The 18,045-nt window shown below is 38.2% G+C and overlaps 1 protein-coding gene across 1 annotated transcript in view; it reads left to right on the top strand.

Annotated features, from left to right (window-relative positions):
* The window catches only part of larp7 (La ribonucleoprotein 7, transcriptional regulator), a 42,957-nt gene that overhangs the window by 5,503 nt on the left and 19,409 nt on the right, over nucleotides 1-18,045 (top strand). Inside the window, exons 2-9 of the mRNA XM_060826579.1 lie at nucleotides 814-1,023; nucleotides 1,117-1,217; nucleotides 3,862-3,945; nucleotides 4,316-4,480; nucleotides 4,675-4,777; nucleotides 4,933-5,289; nucleotides 5,437-5,575; nucleotides 10,855-11,009. Of these exons, the coding sequence (XP_060682562.1) occupies nucleotides 822-1,023; nucleotides 1,117-1,217; nucleotides 3,862-3,945; nucleotides 4,316-4,480; nucleotides 4,675-4,777; nucleotides 4,933-5,289; nucleotides 5,437-5,575; nucleotides 10,855-11,009 (1,306 nt within the window). The 5' untranslated portion in view covers nucleotides 814-821. The remainder of the gene's footprint in view (nucleotides 1-813; nucleotides 1,024-1,116; nucleotides 1,218-3,861; nucleotides 3,946-4,315; nucleotides 4,481-4,674; nucleotides 4,778-4,932; nucleotides 5,290-5,436; nucleotides 5,576-10,854; nucleotides 11,010-18,045) is intronic.

The raw sequence follows: 18,045 nt of genomic DNA, 5'->3' as shown, positions 1-18,045 counted from the left end.
ACCTTGTTATCTGCTTTGTTCATGCCTGCTTTGACTGTTTGATTCACTTCTTTTCTCAACTGTCTCATGAACTTGATTGAGGTTTTTGAAGAAGTAGCAAGGAAGGTTGATGAGGGCAGAGCAGTAGATGTGATTTGTATTGGAGGTGTAGTGGACAGCGAAGAAGGTTACCTCGGATTACAACGGGATCTTGATCAGATGGGCCATTGGGCTGAGGAGTAGCAGATGGAGTTTAATTTAGATAAATGGGAGGTCCTGCATTTTGCAAAAGCAAAATTTAGCGTCTCTATGACTCTAAACACCTTCTAATGTGTAGCGTCCAGAACTGAATACAGTACGCCTGAGTTGGGTTAGCCGCAGGTCTGTGTAACTGTGCTGCTGATTGGGTCCAACCAGCTCTGACACTGTAAGTACTTGCAATTTGCTCTTGCCTGCTTTGCACTATTGCTGATTACTAATTTATGACCTTTTTTAAGTGATACAGTACTCTCAGTGCAATTTTTTTGTATTATATTTCAAATGCTAAGCTGGTTTCCCTTATAACTTGGTATGTAGAAAGATCAGTTTATATGATGTTATGTTATAAAAACACGAAAACCAGTCAGTGCTGAATCAGCCAGTCTTTGCTGAAGCATTGATGATAGATAGTACTGTATTCCTGTTGCACTGTAGTAAACTGAGAAATTTTCTTATTATTCTGGTTATTCTTAATGTATGCCATCCTCTGTCTTGTTAGCATTTGTGTTTCATAATTATTTATTGTAATAAACTTAACACAAGTATTTTCTCTACTAATAGTATGTTGTTTTGCAGTTCTGAACATGGGAGAGACAGAGAAAGCAAAGAGTGAGACAACACGGACTGAATCCAGTATTCAGACAAAGGAAACGGAGAAAAAGAAAAGGTCAAGGGTCAACAAAGTGCTTTCTGAGATTAAAAAACAGGTTGAGTTTTGGTTTGGTGATGTGAACCTCCACAAAGACCAATTCCTTCAGGAATTGATTCAGAAATCCAGAGATGGATGTGAGTAATAACTCTCTTGCTATATACCCATGGTTTAAATACATAAATCTTTTAGCTATGTGTGTACTGTCTAATTATTTTCTGACTCCCCAGATGTTGACATTTCCGTGCTGACAGCATTCAACAAAATGAAAAAGCTAACAACAGATGTAAAATTAATAGCAAGGGCGTTAAAAAACTCAAATGTTATTGAGGTGAGTGTGAATCCCTTCATTTTATATTATGATTAAAGGCTAACTCCAACCTCATGTTTTTTTAAATTTGGTACATTAAAGTGCAGGGAGATAATTGTAAGTGAAGACAAATTGATAGGCAGCTTCAGTAAGGTAAGGGGAACCTTGCTTAGATGCTTTCGCTTTCTTCAAATGATGCATAATATTTTTATATACATCCAGCTTGTACATTCATTTTCAAAAGTAGTCATCTGATGGTGAAAGACTTCCTCTCTGCTGCGCTGTAGTGTTAACTTTCTGTATTGAAATAGTCTTTTTAATGAAGCATGAAGAAAGGAGCAAAAAGCCAATAGACAAGGGCACTAGAATAGTGAAAAGCTCAAAAAGAAGAGAGTGCAGACAGGATGTGAATTTAAGGCCATCGGTTTTGTGTATAAGCACATGGTGTGGTGAATTAGATGGTTATACTGGAGCCATTGGTTGCCTCCTGAAACTTGGCAATAAAAATTTTGATCCTTGATTGAGCAATTGTAATGATCAAATACATTGGACAAAGGTGAGATAGTCTCGGTTTTTTTTATCCATGTGATTAGAATTAAGGAGCGGTTGTGTTGGATGTATAATAGACGCCAAAAATTGGCAAGAATGAGATAGAGAAACAAATTCTAGAAAGATTTTAGATCAAAATCTGTCATTGCTAATGTCATGGTCTATGTTGGGATAATCAGTACAAAGGAAGAAGTCGTAGAAATTCCTGAAGACTTCCTTTATGAAGCTCTAGGTCAGAAAAACATGAGGCATTGATTGATAAGGTTCTGGGGAGCAAAGTGGAGTTTTTAATTTTCATAAGAAGATTGGGGAACTATGATCCCAATGCCATCAGGTTTAGAATAGTAACAGAAATTGAGAAGGAGTAATCAAATGTAAAAGTACTAAGCAAGATTTTAAATTACATCTATTCTGCAGAGTAAAACTTAATTTTGCAGCATACTAAATTCTGTACTTTGCATCCATGTTGATCAGAAATGCTGCCAATGTAGCAGGAAATGAAGAAGTAACAACAATATTAGACCAGATAAAGAATTTTAAGAATGGCATAACAACTGAGAGTATTTTCCAAAGACAAACTTCTGGGTTCAACAATATTTAAGGTGCAAGTGCTAATGAAATCAACAGAATTGGATTAGAAGAGTCAGTTAACAATGTGAGTCAGCACCATTATCAGCTGAGACATTAGTTTACCTGGGATTGTAATCATTTGGGGTCTGGACCTGAAGATCAGAGCCCAAGATTACCCTTGTGACTAAACTGTACGGGCCTGCCCCCTTTATTATGCATCATAAACTGTTTTACAAAGACATGTTCAGTGGTAGCTCAGTTTGATTATCAACTCCTCAAAGTATTTTGCAACTGAAAAAAAATCAAAGAGCTTTTCTTTGTGCTTATGCCCTGTAATCCTCTGGGACTATTGCAACTTTACTTCTACTTTGTAGCATTACAGTGAGCCATTTTAAAGTGAACACATCTTTGGAATTTTTAGGACACCATATCAATGTGTCCAAAGCCTTAGACAATGGGAAATATAAATATTTGACTTTATTGACTTTTTAAACACAAAGTCGTGCATTCAAGCGCACATATAATGATACAGCAGAGAAGGAAACAGTTGTACAAGTGTTGGCAACTGGGTAGATCTATGCAATTAATTTCTCTCTTGCTATACTCCTGTACATGTTTTCTCTTCAACTAAATTCCAAATTGTCTTGGAAATTACTCCTCATAAAACTCACTGCATTAAAAAAAGCTTTCTGCATTCATCCTCTCATTCAACTAGTGATCTTAAAAGTCCACATTTTATAGTTACTGAGCTCTCTTACTGGAAAATCTCTTTATTTATATTACAATCATCTATGACTTTCATTTATAATAAAAACAGAAAATGCCAGAGAAACTCTGCAGGACTGGCGTGGCTGCAAATGTGTTGCTGGTCAAAGCACAGCAGGCCAGGCAGCATCTCAGGAATAGAGAATTCGACGTTTCGAGCATGAGCCCTTCATCTGGCGTGGGAGCATTTGTGGAGAGAGAAACAATAAACATTTCAAGTTCAATGACTTTATTCAGAACAGTTTCTGTGGCACTATCCTGAATTCAAATGTCAACCACCCACAATATTTTGATTTTATACTGTTTAAAAATCACACACCACCAGTTATAGTCCAACAGGTTTGTTTGGGAGCACTAGCTTTTGGAACACTGCATCAAGCAGCGCTTTGAAAGCTAGTGCTTCCAAATAAACCTGGTGTGTGATTTTTAACTTCTGTCCACCCCAGTCCAACACTGGCACCTCCAAATCTTAATTTTACAGCCTAGCTTATTAGCCCAATATTTTTTCAAATGCCATTAAGTGTTGCAAATCTTACTGGTTCCAAAATTTTCTCTACAATGGTGAACAGACTTGCTTGTACCCTCTGGTGCATTTCATGGATCTTATTTCTTATGAGTCGTTTACTCAGAACTAAACCGCAGGGGACAATCAACAAAAGCAATAAGCCACTCAAGTTTGTGCGATTTAATGACACATTTGTGAATAAATCATCTCAGGTATTACCATTCTTCCCTTTTTTAATGCTTTTACATAACATGTTTTTTAACTGCCTTGCTTTAGTTGAACATAGAAGGAACAAAATTAAGGCGCCGTATGGCCTTGGGAGAGCAGCCACAAGATGTTAACGACCGCACGGTTTATGTGGTGAGTATAATTATTTGTATGAAGAGGCATTCTAATGGGAATGATGGCAACGCCTCCTCCCTTCAAAATGTACATAGGGTCCCTGGTGTTGTGAGGCAGCAAATGCTTAAAATATTCGTGAGGCAGCAAATGCTTAAATATTCATAATTGAATGACATTTTTCACTGCCAACAAATGGTTTTGTTAATTAACCCTGTGGGTGGGAATATATATAGTCCTTCGGAATTCTAGACACCTGAAATTAGGTTGTTGATGTTATTGGCAGAATTGTAGAACTTTCTGCTCATGGGTAGGGCATTAGTCCAGTTTCATCTGATGCTGCAAGTTTCACCAGCTCCTTATTTTTAAATCTCATGTCCTTTTTTTAAAGGAGTTGCTACCCAGAAGTGTTTCACATGGTTGGATAGACAGAGTGTTCAGTAAATGTGGAAATGTGGTCTACATCAGCATCCCTCGCTACAGAACGACTGGTGACCCGAAAGGATTTGCCTTTGTGGAATTTGAAACTGTATCGGGAGCTCAAAAAGCTATTGAGGTGAATGCCTACTTTCATAGCATTGTATTGCAACAAAGTTTTTATGCATAGTTTTGATGGGCGGTTAAGTTAACATGTCAAGTTAACAATGCAGTTGCTTAAATTCAAACACGACAAAATATATAACTGAGCAAATGTTTTATTTTGAAGTATGTACATTGTGAAGTATATTTCTTGATTTTGTTTCTTCCAAGCTGTTAAATAATCCTCCAGAAGATGCACCACGAAAGCCTGGAGTCTTTCCAAAAACAGTAAAAAACAAACCAGTTCCTGTGTTCAGCTCCACTGACAACACTGGTAGGTGATAGCAAGATTGAAGTTACTTAAATTATTTTTAAATTTTTTTCTTAACATACATGAATCTTGCAACAGACACAAGTACAGATGATACAAAAGTACAGCTAAGAAACCAAATTACTTTTAAAATGTTCTGGTTTTTAAATGTGCAACAGATACAAACAAAAGTACAGATGAGAAAAAGAAAAAGAAAAAAAAGAAACCTCGAAAATCAGAAAACTGTAACCAGCCAGCTGCAGAGCCAATGGAACAGTCCCACACCAAAAATGTCGATAGCTTGGACAAAGGAAAAGGAAGCAGAGTGACATCCGACTGTTCAGAAACTGATGTTGCAGACCTCAGCAGAAATAAATCAAAAGGTGAATCACGGAGGCGAGATAAAACCGAGGAGACCAGTCGGAGAAAGCGGAAACGAACTAGTCCTGGAAAACTGGAGGAAGGATCCTCTGCAAAAATAAGAAAAATCAGTGACAGAGAAAAAGAGAAGACAGATAGTGAAAAAGACATTAAAGGTATGGGAATTTAATTCATCCTGAAACTTGCTTTGTTAGAAAATTTTTTCCAAGGTCAATCTGAAATATTGGTTTATAAACAATTTTAAAAGCATGTTTCATTTATCTGCACTGTTTTGCTTACAAATTATATTCCTTTTTATGAAGACATTTCAACAGAAGATGAGCGTGGTTCTGGAGACAAGAAGGATGAGTCCCTATCAAAAAGCAAGAGAAAGAGGAAAAAGAAACACAAAGATAGGCACAAGGTGGAAGAAGAAGTTATTCCTCTGAGAGTACTATCCAAGTAAGTGAGAACATTGTAAATGTTTATATTTCAATTTTGCCAATAAATCTGCCAAGATACATTCCTCTTTTCAGGTTTTAACTGGCCTCAAGTCTGCTGCAGATTTGTACATTTTAAAACACCAATATGAAGCACTTACTTTACAGCATAGACAGCAAGTTTTCCATGTTGGTGCTTCAAAACTACATATTCTCTTGTATTTAAACATGTATAATGTGAAGTAGAAATCCCAACAAGTGAGCACTTACTTCCAATGATAGCAAGTTCTCACATGTTAGAGGCTCCACATCACAATTTTTGTGAAATCAGCAAGCAATGCTCATTGGAAGTGTTGCTTTTAATTGCTGCAGTGTGTGTTGAAGAAATCCCAACATAAAAGCACTTACTTAACAGTTAACAGGAAGTGCATGTATGTTAGGAGTTCTTGGCCACTGGTCTTCCATGTAACCCCTGGAACATTAAATATACTGTAAACCAGTCAGAACAAAATTTTACAATTATTTCAGTAACTTGGTGGTGCTTCTGTGCAGTAGAAATCCCAACATGAGAGCACTTACTTGAACATAAAAGACAAGTACTCACATGTTAGAGGTTCCATAAAGCAAGTCTTAGTATCTCAACTACCTTGGACTACACTGTAGTGTCGCTCCTCGTACCATCGATCTGAGCAATAGATGTATGTAAACACAGAATTTGACTTCCAGCATTAAAACACTAAGTTTTTATGGGTAGTTGGATCCGTAGGGTGCAGTTGTGAGCAGAAATCCCAATATGATAAGCACTTATTTATAGAATACACAGCAAGTGCTTGCATATTAGGATCTCTGAAAACAACAAGTCTGGAGGGCAGTGTAGATTTTTAAAATTATGTTGAGCCTATTGTGACTTACAAGAGCCCAAATTTCACATTTTGAAAAAGCTGTTTGAACAAAAGTGCTTGTGTAGTAACTTCCACCTTCTGTATATTAAAATCTGTAAACTAGAGATTCCAACATGTGAGTACTTACTAATGTAACCAACAGCAAGCTTCACTTGTTGGAGTAACTAGCAACAGCAAAATTGTGAAAAAACGGGTTAATTCAGGTTTGCTGGGGCACAATGGGCTCTGCACCCAATTCAGCAGCCCTAAACTTATGCATTTTTAAGCTGCAGATAGGATTGTGAGCAGCCTTCATGATGGTACTGGACAGTATATCACCATTGCTGAAGTGCAATACCAGTGTTTAACAAAACAGCATTGCACGATTGCAGTGGTGGTACACTGTAGCTGCTATCCATCTTGTGCACCAAGGAATACAACTGAAACTAGATTTCTTAATCCTCCCAACTCCCCCAACACCCGATAGAAGGAATGAACCAATTTCAGGTGTTAAAATGCAATAAAGTCTTGTCAGAAAACTACACATCAGAAATCCCCATTTCCAATAAAATGTTTTAAAAAAATTAAATGAGGAAAACTGAATCCACTGCCACTTCAACATGAAAGCACTTACTCAACTTTTAAATCACAGAAAGGCTTCAATGTTGACGTAACAGGGGACCCATTCAAAATTCTTCCACCATTGTGAATTAATGCTAGTTACAAAACCACAATCTAAAGCATATATACTTGCACTCAGATCATTCTTGTCTGTATGTTCCTGCTGTTCTTCTCTTGTCCAGTTTAAATGATTGTTAGAGTCTGCTGGTATTTATATTTCTCTCAGATAAAGTGATTTAAATGAGGCACCTTTTCTAAGCGGGCTGGTCATTTGAATTTCTTTTGTTTACGTGATGTATCTAAACTTGTTTACCTCAGTGGGTGGTTCTGGCATGTTAATAAGCTGTAATTAACAACATTTGGTGTCATTACCAGAAGGTTGACTGTTCTTAATGCAGTATCTCCTTTCTTTAATGGTATTAAGATAGTCTACACAATTGTATATTAACACACAATTTTTTTCTAGACAATGTGGCTCTGTTGGATGTTGTTCTGAACATTTTCAGTTAATTATTGAAAGAAGGGAGTTGTCTAACATTCATTTATAATCTTTTTCAAAGTGCAAATCTTAAACATTTCTGAGTAAAATGTTTTGAACAACTGTTTTAAAATAAATAACTTGAGATGAGACATCTTTGTGCTGTCCTAATAATTTGTGAAACAGAAACTTGATTGAATAGTTAACATTAGAAAATACACTAAAGTTAACATCATGATAGAAGATGTTGAATAAGATTGTAACTGTTGAGGTTTGTTACATTAAATACATGTTAGTCCAGAGTATGCAGTGAGGGAAACTGATATCTGTAATTTGCATTAATTAATCCATATGATTCTTTATCCTTTGCAACTGATATATGGAATATAGTTTTATTAATCTTAATCATGAAAACACTGAACCTCACTAACCTACACTACAATCCATACCCATATAAGATCACTTTTTAAATGTTTAACTCTATGAGGACAGCTATAAACTGATGGTGTGCGAGTATTTTACATTTTCTTATTTTTTTCAACTTATCTATGAATTAGTAAGAATCTTCCATTGTTTCACTAAGTGGCTCTTAATATGCTAGAGACAGTAAAACTGCAGATAGCCTTGTCAGTTAACATGGTAATCTGTTTGACTATGGAGGCATCACAACTGAGCTAAATTCTATTCTCTCATCATCAGGAGCAGGTAACATACATTCAAATGTGGAATTCAAGCAGTTTGTATCAAGTAACGCTGATAAAATTAAAAATATTCACACAATATGTTGATAAATACCAAAACCAAGGGGCATGCAATAATATTGATTAATCAAAGTGTAGTGCATCACAGTTGAAATGCAGTTGATAGTCTCAGTCTCAGTTATGCAGTACAAAAAGACATTAAATACTGACTTTTTTTTAAATATCTAAGGGGGGACAAACAGTCTTGGAGCCAGAGCAGACTGTATTCATGCATCTTTCCACAAGGAGTAACTAAACAATGTTACTGCAAGTTGCAGATTGGCTTCTTTCCAAACAGGCATCTAAGCTATCATGTTGAATGTTTTCTAATAATTTTGCCGTCAGTTATATAATGTGTGTGAAAAGGGAGGCAGTGACATATTGGAAATGTCACCAGACGAGTAATCCAGAACCTCAGGTTAATGTTCTGGTGTTAAGGGTCTGAATCCCACCATGGCAAATGGGAAATTTGAAAAAATCTAAAATAAAATGCTAGCCCAAGAACACCCAAGTAAACACTGTTGATTGTTTTTAAAAAATCTCATCTGGTTCACTAATGCCCTTTGTGAAAAGAAATTTGTCCTTATCTGGTCCGGTGTGCATGTGACTCCAAGATACACAGTGGTGGACTCATAACTATGATCTGCAAAATTAGAACTGTGCAATAAACTCACGAACAAAAACAGAAATTGTTAGAAAAATTCAGCAGGTTTGGTAGCTTGTGTGAAGAGGGAGCAGAGTTAATATTTTGGGTCCTTCAGAAATTCAGGCCATGGTATGGAGCAAAGGACAATTTTTATATATGTAGAGCATTCCAACTTCAAATAGATTAAATCATCAATTGTAATGAATGCAATGTCATATAAGTAGAAATGGAGAAGGTCAGAGTGAATTCTGAAGCATATTGTTTAACTCTTGATGCTCCTAAAGCTACTCCAATTTTTACTGTATATGTTAGGTAGATGAAACAATCTACACTTGTATGACTGATTGCAACTGCAGTAAAATCGTAAACTCAATATCAGTTTGACAAAGGAATTCGTAGCCATCCAGTACCTTGAAAAAAAACTACAAACCCTAGAATGAAAACACCTTGACAGAGATGTCTTCTGTCAACAGTAAATTGCTGCAAAACGCTCAAACCAATTCATTGTGCAAGTCAGAAGGACAGGATTAGCAGTTGCATGAGAACACAAATGCATTCAAGTCACCTGCCTTTATGACTTGAATATATTGCTGCCCTTTCATTACTGAGTCAAAATTCTGAAACTCTCATTATGACCCTGGGGTGAGGGAGTCCACCACTAAAGGGCATAGGTTGAGGGTGAGAGAGGAAAGATTTAAGAAGGACCTAAGGGGCAACTTTTTCATACAGAGGGCAGTGTGTATATGGAATGAGCTGCTAGACGATGTGGTAGACACTGGTACAAATTAAAAGGCATCTGGATGGGTATATAAATAGGAAGGGTTTAGAAGGATATCAACTACATGCTGGTAAATGGGATTACATTAATTTAGGATATTTGGTCGGCATGCAGCAGAAGAGCTGGATAGTAAATGTACAGACTTGTATGTAGGAAAAATAAATTTTGATGTCTGTATATAAAGCAATGTAATGTGTGCACAAGAATGGCATGACGGAACTGTATAGAGATCCAAATAATTTTGTGAATAAAGTATATTTTTGAAATCTTTTTTCTGGACGGTAGAATGATGTACACTGTGTTTTCATAAATTCAGAAGCTATTGAATTCAGTAACTTGAGTGAAATGTCGTCAGCTTTGTAAGGCAGCATATATAATGACAAGGGTTTTATGTTCTTGTGAAACTATTAATCAAAATTCATATTTATCTCTGTATCATACTTTGAGCCATTACAATTGTAATGTATCAGTCAAATGTTCTGAGTGATCTGACAGAACCTTACCAAGATCAAATCTGGGCAAGGTGACAGTAATTCTCTGAAAGCTGAATTTTCTTTAACCTGGGTGCCCCTGCCATATAAGCAGAGAAAAGAATTTATGTTTAAGGATTGCCAAATACCAACTTTTAAATTGAGCCATCTAGTTTTTAAGGGCATGTTGTCCAGTAATTAACCAAGTTAATTGACTGCCAAGCCATTTGCTTTTTGAAGTGGAAATCAATTTTTTTGTTTTCCTAAATGTCCTGTCCGTTTGAGGTGGTTAGTCTTTGTGGTTTTTCAGTATATTTTAAGAAGTAGCAGAGAAAAATTCAAATGTGAATCATCATTTTTTATACTGTTCTTTTTCCATCTGTTTATTTTGAATTGGTAACTCTAAAAGGTTCTCTGCCAATCTTAGCTTATGATGAGCACAATCCAGTTTAACCCAACTGGACCCTGATGCCCGGTTGAATAATCCACCATTACTGACCTACAAGATTCATCCATAAAAACAAAATGTTTGAATTGGATAAGAGATGGGGGGAGAGAAACTGAAACTTTTTTTCTCTGCCATACTGATCTTCAGAGAATTGTTGAAGGGGGTGTATTTCGCAGTCGGAGTGCTGTAACAAAATTGTGAAGGCTACATGTTAAATATGCATGTAATTGTTTTGCCAGGAAAGAGTGGATGGATTTGAAGCAAGAGTACTTAATGCTTCAGAAGTCCAGCATGTCCAGTTTAAAGAAAACTATGCTTCAAATCAAACAGCAAAATGATGGAGAACTGATGGATGTGACTGACAAAAGCAGACAAGAACTGGAAAACAATAATGGTTAGTTTCTGTGAATGTGTTCGATCATACTAAAAGCTATTGTGGTCATAGAAATTGCTCAGTTATATTGAAATGTGTGTAGTAATTATTTGTGCACGCTTTAATTTATTTTCCATCTGGAAAGTTATTAGAGCAGTTACTGGTGACAAGCTGACTATTTACATTTGTGGTTTCCTATGTTGCAACCGTGTCTACACTTCCAACAATACTTCATTGTTTGTGGAATACTTGGAGGTCTTACGAAAAATGCTGTAATGGTGCACTTCTTTCTTTTTTTTCTATTCCTTCTGTGCTATGCTACCCAAATTTGCTAATGACACTTGGGTGGGTGAGAGGGCTGGAAGAATCGAAGAATGAATGGACAATGCAGCAGTGTCCTGTTAGATCCCAAGGTAGAATTTGCCATACCCCTTAAAGGATATAATGTGGAGGTACCAGTGTTAGGCTGATCTGGTCAAAGTTAAAAATCACAGGACACCGAGTTATAATCCAACAGGTTTTTTTTGGAAGTAACAGTTTCTGGAGTGCTGCTGCTTGCCAGGTAGCTGTCATGATGATCAGACCTGATGAATGATCAATGCTAGTACTACAAATAAACCTTCGGGTAAAAAATGAGGTCTGCAGATGCTGGAGATCACAGTTGAAAATGCGTTGCTGGTTAAAGCACAGCAGGTTAGGCAGCATCCAAGGAATAGGAAATTCGACGTTTCGTTCCTGATGAAGGGCTTATGCCCGAAATGTCGAATTTCCTATTCCTTGGATGCTGCCTAACCTGCTGTGCTTTAACCAGCAACGCATTTTCAACTACAAATAAACCTGTTGACCTTTAAGGATAGACAACGAGGAGCCAGGAAGTTGTCCCAGTTCTTTCTAGCATTTTTGCCAGTGTCCGGAAAGATGGCAGATCAAATGTTCAATTAAGATAAGTGTTCAATTAAGGGCTAAGTCCCATCTCCCAATTTCCAAGTTTTGACCAAAACAAAACCACTTTATACATCTTGTACACTACACAAACTATGTGATCGTTAAATATCAAGACATGAGCCACTCACAATAGAAATGATTATTGAATTTGATCAAAGCCCAAATACATATTGGGAAGGGCTAATCAAATTAAAACATCTGGCATTTATAATTCAGGTTTACTGCTGAAGCAAGTCTGTGCGCTATGTGATCCACTCCAAAACTATTTGCATCCATTATTCTCAAGGGAAAACCTTACTAATGATAAAATTAAGGTGCTACTTACAGGTCAATTTTGGTTTCCAAATACAGAAATAGACATAATTACATTCATGTACACTGAGTATTACTAACAGTTTTCTGCATTTAGCCAAAAAAGTGGCTATAGAGATACTACAAGCTTTTGATTTTTAATTAGAAAAGAAAATCTACATTAATTTTCAACATAAGTTGGTGACTTGACTATTATCTAGTTGTTTACATTTTAAGCCTTAGAAACCAACATTTTTTTCAGAAATTCCCAAGGAAAATCAACCGGATTGGTTTTGTTTAGCTATGAGGTATAATAATGATCCAACATTAAACTTTGAAAAGCTGATCTGGACTAGTTAGTTTAAACTGCAGTGCTTGAGCAATGAATAATGCCAGCTAATTTACAGGTTTGAGAAATGTGAAATAGGTGCCATTAACTCTCCCTAGACAGTGAAAAGGGTGTTAAAGGTGTTACTGAAATGGTGCATGTGATACAATTTTACAGTTGCCTTACCAGCATGGAAGAACTGAATCTTTTGTACACTTTGTGTGGTAGACCTCATGATTTCCTTGGAAGTTGTTTTAGTGTTAATATTAATTTGTAAAATTTATATTCAAAACTTGGCTGGTGGGTACATAAGGGAATAACATTAATTGTTTTGTGAGGCCTCTCAGCACAATCCTTGTTTGAATAACTTTGTGGCTCTGTGAGATGGGAATAGTAAAAGTGGCTAGAACAGGCAGCAGAGGCATGTGCTGCAGTTCCTTTATTGTGCCCCTCTTGTCCTGCCCTTGCTAATAAAAGTAATAGGTAAGATCTGTGATTCTGAATATTGGACAGGTTTGCTGTGTTATTTTATTCGGAAAGCTGAACAGCGATTTTACTTTGAGGTGTGTAGAGTAACCTAGATAGAGGTATAGGAATGACCTATTTCAGTTAAGAGAGGTCATTAACTAAATTAAATTTAAAACAATTGCAAGAGCACTAGAGGAGAGGGGTTTTGCAGGATTTGCTGTTTGAAATGTGGTAGTGGCAAAAATCCATATCACATTTAAATAACGTAGAAACAGATATAAATAAGAAAGGAATGAAGAGACAAAGTAGACCATTCAGTCCTCCAACCCTGTGTGCCAATCAGAACGTTTCTAAATCCACAGTTCCTCTGAATTCTATCCTGATGTCCCCTGCCCAACTAGAATCTATCTACATCCAGTTTAAAAATAATTAATGTCCTTGCTTCCACCACTTTTTTGGTGCAGAATTCTAAAGTTGCAAAGCAGTCTGAGAAGAAAAAGGATTGTGAAACTACAACTCTGAATTTTAAAACAATGTCACCTAGTTCTAAGCTCGCCCACAAGTGGAAATATCCTTTCCACATCCACCTTGTCAAGACTATTCGGGAACTTTCAAAACTTCAATCAAGTCACCCTTCACTCTCCTACAAGGTTAACTTGTTAGTTACCCTCAATTGAAGTGCTGTAACCTACAAAAGTATTGACCAAAAGTTGAAAAGTAGGACCATTTTAGATTATTCTCACACAGTGCCACATTACAGTGAGCTGGAAATGTTCTGTTAGCATTTTCTGTTTCATTCTTGTACTCTGCCTGATCTGTGAAACAGATTGGAAGGCCTAGACACTGAAATATTCCCATTCTAACTTATTCCAGTTGACAGAAGATGCTCATTGATGTGGGACTGTGAAATCCCCTTGGTCACCTCTTCTTCATCATCTGAGCTACTTCTCCGAAATGATTCTATGCACAGCAGCATTCCTTATATGTGTTACTGTCACACTTTGTTGCTTGTTAATCCCTTCTGGCACTACAAGTTAGATATTGTCACTGCTCGAAGGTTACAGCTTTCATCTAGCATTTTGGAGGTTCTCTTCCTCAGTTTTCAGCCAAGTCAAATACATATTTATTTGGAGTCTTTAGCATGAAATGTGCCAAAGTGTTTCATTAAAAAATCAGTGAGACCATGTCTAAGCACAAGTATTATGGATGTTTGCCATGTCGATATCGGTTAGGATCAAATAAAAATTGGAAAAACAATGGTATTTTCCTTTGACCAGGGAATGAGGAAGAAAACCTTTTTATCCCCTTTGATTTGCTGGTAATAAGGTAGTAAGTTTGTTTATATATATAAAACACTCTGAAGGATTGTACAGTGTAAATATATGGTTGGAAAATTAGAAATAAGAAAGGTGTGATCACCTCGGTGGGATTGAAACCCCCAACTCCCAATAGTCAGAAGGAAATGGAGGAACAAAAATTTGGAGAGATCATATACTTAATGGTAAGGACCTGGAGAGTTGTGCTGAATAAAGAGACCTTGGAATGCATAGTTCCTTGAAAGTGGAGTCACAGGTAGGATCGTGAAGGTGTTTGATATGCTTGCCTTTATTGACCAGTGCATTGAGTATAGGAGTTGGAGGTCATGTTGCAGCTGTATAGGACAGGCAATTCTGATCTCCCTTCTATAGGAAGGATGTTGTGAAACTTGAAAAGGTTGATAAAGGATTTACAAAGATGTTGCCAGGGTTGGAAGTTTTGAACTACCGGCATGATTTGGGGGTGCTGGTGTTGGACTGGGTAGTACAAAGGTAAAAATCATACAACAACTGGTTATAGTCCAACAGGTTTATTTGGAAGCACTAGCTTTCAAAGTGCTGCTCTTTCATCAGGTCATTGTGAAGCAGGACCTGCTTATATCTTATAGCAAAAGATATAAGGGGCCACTTTTTCACACACAGGGTGGTGCGTGTATGGAATGAGCTGCCAGTGGTGAATTCTGGTACATTTAAAAGGCATCTGGATGGGAACATAAATAGGAAGGGTTTAAAGAGATTTGGGCCAAGGGCAGGCAAATGGGACTAGATTAGAGTTAAAATCACACAATACCAGGTTATAGTCTAACAGGGCTATAACAATCAGGAGTGGATTAGGTTAGGATATCTAGTCAGCATGGACAAGTTGGACCAAAGGGTCGGTTTCCGTGCTGTACGTCTGTGTGATTCTAAGTACATTAAGAGCAAAGAAGCAACTAGGGAGAGAATAGGGTTCCTGAAAGCTCAGCAAGGTTGTTTTGGTGTGTTGAACAGCAAGAGATGGGAGAGATAGTAAATAACATTTCACATCAGTTTCTACGTGGAAAAAGAAATAGAGGCTAGGGAACTCAAAAAAAAAAGTGATTTTTTAAAAAAAGTTTTAGATTAGATTAGATTACTTACAGTGTGGAAACAGGCCCTTCGGCCCAACAAGTCCACACCGACCCGCCGAAGCGCAACCCACCCATACCCCTACATTTACCCCTTACCTAACACTACGGGCAATTTAGCATGGCCAATTCACCTGACCCGCACATCTTTGGACTGTGGGAGGAAACCGGAGGAAACCCACGCAGACACGGGGAGAATGTGCAAACTCCACACAGTCAGTCGCCTGAGGCAGAAATTGAACCCAGGTCTCTGGCGCTGTGAGGCAGCAGTGCTAACCACTGTGCCACAGTGCCGCCCATAAAGGGCGTTCTTACAAGGCATAAAGGTGGATAAATCTCAGCAACCTGATCAAATCTATCCTCGGATTTTGTGGGAAGTTAGGAAATTCCAGAGTCCCTAGTAGAACTATTCACACCATCTGCAACCACGTGAGTTTCCAGGGTACTGGAAGGTGGATAATGGTATGCCTAATTTAAAATGGGCTGTAAAGAGAACCCTGGAAAACTTAGACCTATGAGTCTGACATTGGTGATGGGTAACTTAGAGTCATAGAGATGTACAGCATGGAAACAGACCATTCAGTCCAACCCGTCTATACCGACCAGATATCCCAACCCAATCTAGTCCCACCTGCCAGCACCTGGCCCATATTCCTCCAAACCCTTCCTATTCATATACCCATCCAAAAGCCTCTTAAATGTTGCAGTTGTACCAGCCCCCATCACATCCTCTGGCAGTTCATTCCATCTTCTGCATGAAAACATTGCCCCTTAGGTCTCTTTTATATGTTTCCCCCCTCACCCTTACCCTATGCCCTCTAGCTCTGGACTCCCTGACCCCAGGGAAAAGACTTTGTCTATTTATCCTATCCATGCCCCTCATAATTTTATAAATCTCTATAAGGTCACCCCTCAGCCTCTGACGCTCCAGGGAAAACAGCCCCAGCCTGTTCAGCCTCTCCCTGTAGCTCAGATCCTCCAACCCTGGCAACATCCTTGTAAATCGTTTTTGAACCCTTTCAAGTTTCACAACGTCTTTCCGATAGGAAGGAGACCAGAATTGCATGCAATATTCCAAGAGTGGCCGAACCAATGTCCTGAGCCGCAACATGACCTCCCAACTCCTGTACTCAATATTCTGACCAATAAAGGAAGGCATATCAAACGCCTTCTTCACTATCCTATCTACCTGCGACTCCACTTTCAAGGAGCTACAAACCTGCACTCCACGGTCTCTTTGTTCAGCAACACTCCCTAGGACCCTACCATTAAGTGTATAAGTCCTGCTAAGATTTGCTTTCCCAAAATGCAGCACCTTGCATTTATCTGAATTAAACTCCATTTGCCACTTCTCAGCCCATTGGCCCATCTGGTCCAGATCCAGCTGTAATCTGAGGTAACCCTCCTTGCTGTCCACTACACCTACAATTTTGGTGTCATCTGCAAACTTACTAACTGTACCTCTTATGCTCGCATCCAAATCATTTATGTAAATGACAAAACGTAGGGGGCCCAGCACCGAACCTTGTGGCACTCCACTGGTCACAGGCCTCCAATCTGAAAAACAACCCTCCACCACCACCCTCTGTCTTCTACCTTTGAGCCAGTTCTGTATCCAAATGGCTAGTTCTCCCTGTATTCAGTGAGATCTAACCTTGCTAATCAGTCTCCCATGGGGAACCTTGTCAAATGCCTTACTGAAGTCCATATAGATCACATCTACTGCTCTGCTCTCATCAGTCATCTTTGTTACTTCTTCAACAAGCTCAATCAAGTTTGTGAGACATGATTTCCCATGCACAAAGCCATGTTGACTATCCCAAATCAGTCCTTGCCATTCCAAATACATGTACATCCTGTCCCTCAGGATTCCCTCCAACAACGTGCCCACCACCGAGGTCTGGCTCACTGGTCTATAGTTCCCTGGCTTGTCTTTACTGCCCTTCTTAAACAGTGGCACCACATTTGCCAATCTCCAGTCTTCTGGCACTTCACCTGTGACTATCGATGATACAAGTATCTCAGCAACTTATTGGAGGTGACTCTGAAAGATAATATTTACATGCATTTAGAAAGCAGGAAATGATTAAGGATAGTCAGCATGGTTTTGTGCAAGAGAAATTGTCTCTCTCAAACGTTATTTAGTTTTTTGAGGATGTAACCGAAAACAGTGTAGGCAGAAGAGTAGGTGTTGTTTATTTGGACTTCAGTGGGCACCGAAGAAGATTACCTCAGAGTACAACAGGATCTTGATCAGAAGGGCCAAAGGGCTCAGGAGTGGCATATGGAGTTTAATTTAGATAAATATGAGGTACTGCATTATGAAAAGGCAAATTAGGGCAGGATTTGTGCATTTAATGGTAAGGTCCAGGGGAGTGTTGCTGAACAAGATCTCTGAGTGCAGATTCATAGTTCCTTGAAAGTGGACTCACAGGTAGACAGGATAGTGAAGAAGGCATTTGGTATGTTTTCCTTTATTGGTAAGTGTATTGAGTGTAGGAGTGGGAGGTCATGTTGAGACTGTACAGGACATTGATTAGCAATGCAATTGTGGTCTCCCTGCTTTAGGAAGGACACTGTGAAACTTGAAAGAGTGCAGAAAA

This window comes from Hemiscyllium ocellatum, chromosome 1 (assembly GCF_020745735.1).
Source record: "Hemiscyllium ocellatum isolate sHemOce1 chromosome 1, sHemOce1.pat.X.cur, whole genome shotgun sequence".
In the NCBI taxonomy this organism is placed as follows: domain Eukaryota; kingdom Metazoa; phylum Chordata; class Chondrichthyes; order Orectolobiformes; family Hemiscylliidae; genus Hemiscyllium; species Hemiscyllium ocellatum.
This window is presented reverse-complemented; position numbering and strand designations above follow the sequence as displayed.